Genomic DNA, 6,977 nt, shown 5'->3' on the forward strand with positions numbered 1-6,977 from the left:
GTCTGAATGCCTTTAAATTATGTAACAATAGAAATGTATGTTGTGCTTTCAGATAGTATTGCATATAGGAAGCATATATAAAGTGCAAAGTATTTGCGTTGTGGTATTTCCATTCATGATTTCCGTCAAGGCACTTGTGTTAGTTGGTCACGGCCATCGTACTTAAGCCATTCTTTGATGGCCTAAACAATTTCCCCATGGTTTGCCTGTGGTGTGACAGAAAGAGCTGTATCGCTAAAGCAGCAACTTTCGTCAGAAGTTGAGATGCAAAGGAGAAGACCCATCCTCCCTTCCATCTCGCACCCCGGCTCATTCCTTATTTCCGACCTCTACATTAGCAAACATAAGTGACAAGTTCCAGATACAGACCGAATATTTCATTAAAGCAGAAAGAAATTGTGGAAGGAAAGGGCACGGAGCCGTCGCTACATGGTTTTCCAGTATGGGAGATCATACAGCGGCTGTGCGACCGTTTCAGGTCTTTCCAAGCTGTCGTTCTGAGCCCTAAATGAAAGCGCAACAACAGTGTGGGAGCCAGCTGAGCCAGTGGAGGCTCATGGACTTCATACTTTTGAGTTTGGGTTTCATATCAAGCCAACTGCACTTCCTGGCCTAACTCCTCTGGCTGTGTACCTGCCCCCCAGCCATCCATTTTCTCTCCAGATCCAACCTAGTTCCCTGCATGTCACAGCGCTCGGAGCTGTGCTCAGAACCGCTCTCAATCATTCTGGTCATATCTTTTTTTTTTCGCTCAGATTTTTTCTGTTTCTTCCACTCTCTCAAATCAGCTGACACATTTCGAATCACTACTGAGGAGAGAGGAAATAAAGAGAGCCTTCTTTCCTTCTCTTTGCCTCCTTCTCTCAGTCCATTTTCTTTACATTTCCTGCTCCTTCCCTCTCTCCCTCTCTGTCTGCCTCCTCTGCTCCACTTATGCATCTCAGCAGTCTAGGTTTCCTTTCCTGAGGTTATAATAGTTAGACTGTGAAATCACCCCGGCCCCATGCGCACCCCTCCCTTCATCTGTGTGTCCTTCTTTCCCCTTCCACTCCCCAACATCTTTATCTCCCTCCTCTGATCCCCTCCCTCCTCTTACTACTTATAGCCAATCTTTAATATTTATGGCCTCCGAACTGGAGGAGTGGGTGGGGGCACGGGGGCTTCAGCTCGCCGATGATTACCCACGTGTTGGGAGGGAACCAAGGTGAGCATGGCGCTGTGGAGCTGCAGAGCTGAACAGAACAGAACATAGATCTCCGGGCCCCCATACTGAAGTGATTAGGCCACAGGAAGCTGAACCTGACATTGCTGACACTAGGCCCCCTTACCACATCCTGCCTCAACATCCACCCACACCACATGACACCACCTCTCGATACTGACACCGGACTCGCTGTGGCCACCACAAGGCTGATTTACCTCTGGTAATGTGTTCACGGAGCATGGAGAAGCAGAGGATGCAGCAGGACACTCGGGAGACAAGAAGGAACCCGAGATGAGTGAAAAGGAATGAAGAGAAATGCATGTGGAAACTGCTCTCTTTATTGTTTCCTTGTTTTTCGTGGCATGGTGCTGGATGTAAACAGGAACAAGCAATTCAAGTCTATTAGCTGCACTGCAGGTGCTTCATTTTGGGTTCAAGGATCACATGGGTCAAGACATAGGAAATAACATGTTTTCTTTTTCTGATATGAAAACTTTACGACGTGGGCTCATATATGACTCATGCATAGTCCCACATTTGGGTTCTTATCTCTCTTGGGAAAGAATAACAGGAATAACTTCAAAGAGCAAGAGAAAAGAGAAAACAGGCACATGTTCAACATTTTTTCACCAATCCAGTGCGTGTTATCTTTGCACTTGGCAAGGTAAGATGCAATGCTATAAAATGCGAGGTGGTTCAAGTAAATAATTTAATGACTAAGATAACTTTCATGGCAGAGCACTACTGCCCTCTTGTGTTTGGGGGTGGAAAGGGCAGAATAAAAGCTTAGACATGCCTCTCCGTCATTGTGACTTTGGGGATGGTTTCACTCACTCATTTAAAATAACAAAACAAATATTGGTAATATATATTTTTCCACAACTTGCTTTATTAGCTTCTTAAATCAGCAGTGCATGACACTTCCTTTATATACACATGAAAGTATAGACAAGTATTTGTTTGCATTCTGCATGACATATTCACATCTAACATTTAGAACGAAAATAATAGGATATTCAACCATTTGAATTATGCATTCAAAGTGAGTAACAAATTACATTCAGGTGGAATTAGGCACATTTAGGGATTGATATGTTTATAATTCTTTCAGAAGCACTCAATAAATCTCAGCCGGGGTCAAACCACAAACCCCAGATAATTCTTTCTTATTCTTAGCTGTTGTTTGTCGCTCTATTTCCCTCACACTGACTTTCGCCAATCAAACTGTGTCTCTTTTTCCAGGCGCCGACTGCTCTCTGTTTGATTCCCGTCTCCGGTGAAAGTGTTTCATTTCACTAATGCAGAAGTGAAACCAACTCCATTTAAAAAGGGAGTCTAACTACTCAGGGGGCCGTGGGAATAATCAAAACACCGCAAGAGTCAGCGAGGAATACAAACTCCAGTTAGGAACAAAGGAAATGGAAATCAATGGCAGGATATGCAGATTTATTTGACAGCTCGACACGCAAATAATCTTTTGGGAGTTTGCCCTCTGTTGCCTCCGCTAGGTTAAAATAACAACTGAGATGTGGAGTCTATAAAATTCAGTGTGATGAAGAAAGGTCAAAGCATTACACCTACTTAGTTTTGTGTGAAGGTGCTCCAAAATAATCAATAACGAATGCAGTGCATTTTCAAGCAAGGCAGAATGGCCCAAGGCATGGTCATATCTATAAATGCAGCGCTACCAACCTCAGGAATTAATTTAAAGATAAACAGTGTATTATTTAAAAGCTGCACAATGTTTATGCACAGTTGTATTTGTCAGTTTGTCGACACTTGAGGAGCTTGAGGAAGATCTCCATCTTATGGGCGTCTTTCTTGAAGCAGCTGAGCAGGGTATAGTCTCTCATCACCGACTCCAGCATATCTGGCAGCGCATCATACTGGAACAGGCCTTGTTCGTTGTAGGTTGCAGTCAACATTCCCTCGTCCAACATCTGCGTGGAAGCGTTTAGGAAAGAATGAGAAATGGAGTTTGAATGGAGAAACAAAGTTCTAATGTGTAATTGTAATGAAAATAAACTTTAAATCAACTACAGTGTTACCCTGGTGTGACCCACCTTCCTGATAAGCACCACAACCCCTTGCTCCAGACTGATCAGTTTGTCAGACACCCACTTGGTCTTGTTGAGGAGCATTTCTGAAGCGTTGTCGTAGCGATCTAATGTGGTCTGCAGGTAGACCAGGGGCTCGATCCACGACTGGACCAGCATCAGCACGGAGTGGAGCAGCCATGTATCCTGCAGGGCACACAGATGATGAGTTAAACTAGTGAATTCAAACAAAAACTGACCACAAATATCTCCTCGAACATAAAGAATATATTAGAAAAGATAATCCTTTATCCGACTTTGCATGGTAAACAATACTCCGTTAAAGGGAATAGTGAAAAACACAGTAAAAGGTCTTTAACTTATTCAGGCTCTTTTGACAAAGTTAATAAAAAATACAATATAATTGTCAACAATTGTACTGATTGTACATTTTAACAGTAGCAAGATCTAAGAAACTGCGAAACTTATAAAAACAAAAGAAACAGCAAAAACAACCATGACACAGCCACAGCTCTGCAAACATACATTTTTGCAGTAAATAACAAGCCATTTGTCCTTCAGGACTTCTGAAAGAGAGTGAGGAGTGATCAAAATAGACTCAACAACTTGAGAAGTGTTAAGAACTATGGGGACTTAATAACAGTCTGGTTTTAAATCAATGGCTTGTCAGCTGCAAAACATTCAGCGACAAAACAGTAGGTTTAAAAGCTGTGGGGGAAGCAGTCTGCTTAAATTCCCCTTAAGCAGAGCAGACTTTAAAGCAAGAGCAAATGACCATCATACAAATGGCCGTTAAAGTGCAGCGCAGGCAATATTTCAGCAGAAAGGGCAGAGGATAAATTACTAACATTAAGGGAGAGCCTTGCGGTATATGCAGTTTTAAAGATCACATTTAGTATTATAGTGATGACACAACTTTCACCCAGCAGTTGCATGATACCAACGAGGAGTCCTTGAATAAATTGCATTTTTTACATTATTTGCTTTACTTGGTGTTTGTTATTGCTCTAGAATAATCCTCCTTCAGCAAACAGAGCTACAGCTCACATGAGACAAATCACCCGTCCCCGGCCTTTGGCTCAGTTCACTTTCCAGCTTACTGATCGAGTTGACCTTTCAGCCAAAAACACTGTGCCCTGCTGGACAAACACTAAAACCTCACACAGGCAACAGACAAGCGGGTTTTGAAATGTTATTGCACATTAATGAAATTGGATGAGCTTTTATTTGAAATGCTGCAAACATCCACTTGCTCAACTGAGCACTGCATCAATATGCATATCAATTATCATGCATCAACACCACCTAAAAGCAAACACACACGCACGCACACAGAAACAAACACACAAGCACAATTATTATTAACAGGCACATAAACAACCAGACAGTGGTAGTAATAGTCCTGCTCACATACATGCATGCACTCACACTTCATTTCTTTGGATTATGAACAATCAGATAGTAGACGCACTCTCACTAACACACTTAGTGGATTGAGAATACAGACCTGACAAAGGAAACTACAAACGGGTGACCATGCACTTACAGATATCTGTTGGATTTCACTTCTGGAGCTTGGGATGGGTAAGGCTTTGGTGATGCATGCATAGCCAGCCTGGTTCCTCTGGAGCCGCAGTGGAAATGGGACAAACATCTCCTCCTACAACCCATGAGGAATGAGTGTAAATAAAATAAAGTCAAATCAAATCAAATCACACACACCCATGTGCACACATGCATATTTTTGTTAAAATGCATCTGATTACTTTGACCTTAAACCAACATTTATCCTTGAACTACCCTTTATAATGTGGTATGTAAAGTCATCAGAATATGTTAATCTTTATCACTTTTATTCTCTATATTCAGTATTGAAGAGTATAAGCAGCAGCAGCAGCATCGCATTGTTCTCTTTGCTTTTGGACTGACCCTCTCACAGAACAGGGGAGGAGTGGACTCCTCCAACTCAGGAGAGAAAACGGTGGCCGAAGCTTCACCAGTCTCAGCCACTGAAAACACAGCCGAGCCACATTTTGTTATCCAGCTTGCTCTCATCTGTAGACCCCATGCGGCGTCTTCTCTGTAACAAGGTCTACATCACCCCGTTTCAAAGACAATTTTGCTCTCAAGCCGCAGCAGAGTTAAAAAAAAAAGGCGATTCAACAAGCTGCAGAAACCGGTGCTCTGGCTGCTGTGGTATACCATTATCACACACTCCACTGTGGGCCTGCTCCTTCAATAAAACATCTTCGGCTCAGAAGAAAGAAGGAAGATTACTTTGAAGCCACACAGTGAGAGATGATCACGTCAGAATAACACAGCAAATAACACAGAGTATCTAACAAAATATGTCGGTTCTCTCTGCCCAGCACATTGGAACACAAACCAGCACAAAATCACTTTGCTCGCTTTGCATGATTCAGTCCAAGTGTTACTAGTTTGAAGGCTATGGCCCCCATGATATAAAAATAATTGAGTTTGCAACATGTAGGGCGAGTGACTGAGACTATAACAAATGAACGATGTCTTTTTAATTACTTTTTTAGCATTGACATGTTAGAAAAACAACGGAATGTCATTGCTCTCTGGATGACTCCATTTTATTGCCTAACAAGATTATTTTTCTCCTCCATAAAAAGTGATGTTAGACAGCTCCTCAAACGTTGCATTTAGCATCGCTGTCACTGCCGCCTGAGGCTAAGTTTCTACAGCGCTGCTTTCCAAAATGCTTATTTCACCTTTCATTAAATATATATATGTTTTTAAAATATGAACACATGCCCAACAGCTTCAAATCAGAATTTCCTAATTCATTTCCTAATTGCACCGCAGTTGAAACCTCTCAGTCCAGTTACAATGTTTTTTTTAATCATTTTCATGTGATCATGTGTGAAGATTGATTCAGTTTCTCTTGAAGAACTATTCTGCAAGAGCCTGCATGTGCATACAATATATGATTTTTTTTTCTAATACAGGGCACAAGTGTGAAGATTCCTGTTTTGCTCGGCTTTACTCACAAACATAGAACACGACTCCTCCGACACGCGGTAGATGAGCTCGGCGTGCTGGATGACTCGGTCTAGAAGTTTTTCTTGCGAGATGGAGGGACAGCGGGAGAGGCCGCCCTGCTCGTCCTTGCAGTCTAGTGGGATGCTCGCAGTGAGCAAATAGGGCCAGAGCATCACAGCCCATACACCCTGCTTGACTGAAGACAAACACAAGCAGACATGTATGTGAATGTTCATGAGTAAATGAGAAAAGTCAAAAGAATGTCTTCTGTCTGTTATTATTAGTTGATTAGTAGGGCCTGGTTTACCTTCTTCAGACTACATGCTGTACATGGAAATCCATGCACAAATGATTAAAGGTTCCTAATTTATATCTGATAACCCCACAGTTACAATACATGCTCACAACAACAAGCATCATTTACCTGTCATCATGTTCATTCTGTCAGGGGTCTTCAGGTCCTTCTTGCCGTTCTGCCATCCTGACTTCTTTTATAGACCCTGACCAGGTCATGAATAAAGGAAAAAGTTCTTTTGGGTATGTATGGGTTCTTGTAAAAAAAAGAAGCAAGATGGTAACCGGATGTGTTTTATTTTACGTGGATGGTTCAAACCTCATTTCAAGCAGGAACAAATGTTTCTGCACACTTTCATTCCATCCAACATGCTGATCAGATTGGACAATAATCCAAGCATGAGGACTAAAGG

General features: G+C 42.1%; 1 protein-coding gene across 1 annotated transcript; it reads right to left on the reverse strand.

The window, feature by feature from the left end:
* Nucleotides 1–2,949: 2,949 nt before the first annotated feature.
* smtla (somatolactin alpha) lies at nucleotides 2,950–6,710 on the reverse strand. Its single transcript, XM_061073432.1, has 5 exons — nucleotides 6,695–6,710; nucleotides 6,279–6,466; nucleotides 4,808–4,921; nucleotides 3,268–3,447; nucleotides 2,950–3,144 (listed from the first exon to the last, which is right to left on the reverse strand). The coding sequence occupies exons 1-5, from the start codon at nucleotides 6,708–6,710 to the stop codon at nucleotides 2,950–2,952; spliced, it is 693 nt and encodes a 230-aa protein (XP_060929415.1).
* Between the last annotated feature and the right edge of the window lie 267 nt (nucleotides 6,711–6,977).

The sequence above is a fragment of the Limanda limanda genome, chromosome 6 (genome assembly GCF_963576545.1).
Source record: "Limanda limanda chromosome 6, fLimLim1.1, whole genome shotgun sequence".
NCBI classification, from domain to species: Eukaryota; Metazoa; Chordata; class Actinopteri; order Pleuronectiformes; family Pleuronectidae; genus Limanda; species Limanda limanda.

What these genes read in the sequence shown, in the direction of transcription:
- smtla (XM_061073432.1), bottom strand. An exon ending in AGGAGTCGTGTTCTATGTTT is followed by an intron (nt 4,922 to 6,278) that starts GTGAGTAAAGCC and finishes CATGGGTTGTAG; the next exon opens with GAGGAGATGTTTGTCCCATT. An exon ending in TTGTGGTGCTTATCAGGAAG is followed by an intron (nt 3,145 to 3,267) that starts GTGGGTCACACC and finishes GCTTCCACGCAG; the next exon opens with ATGTTGGACGAGGGAATGTT.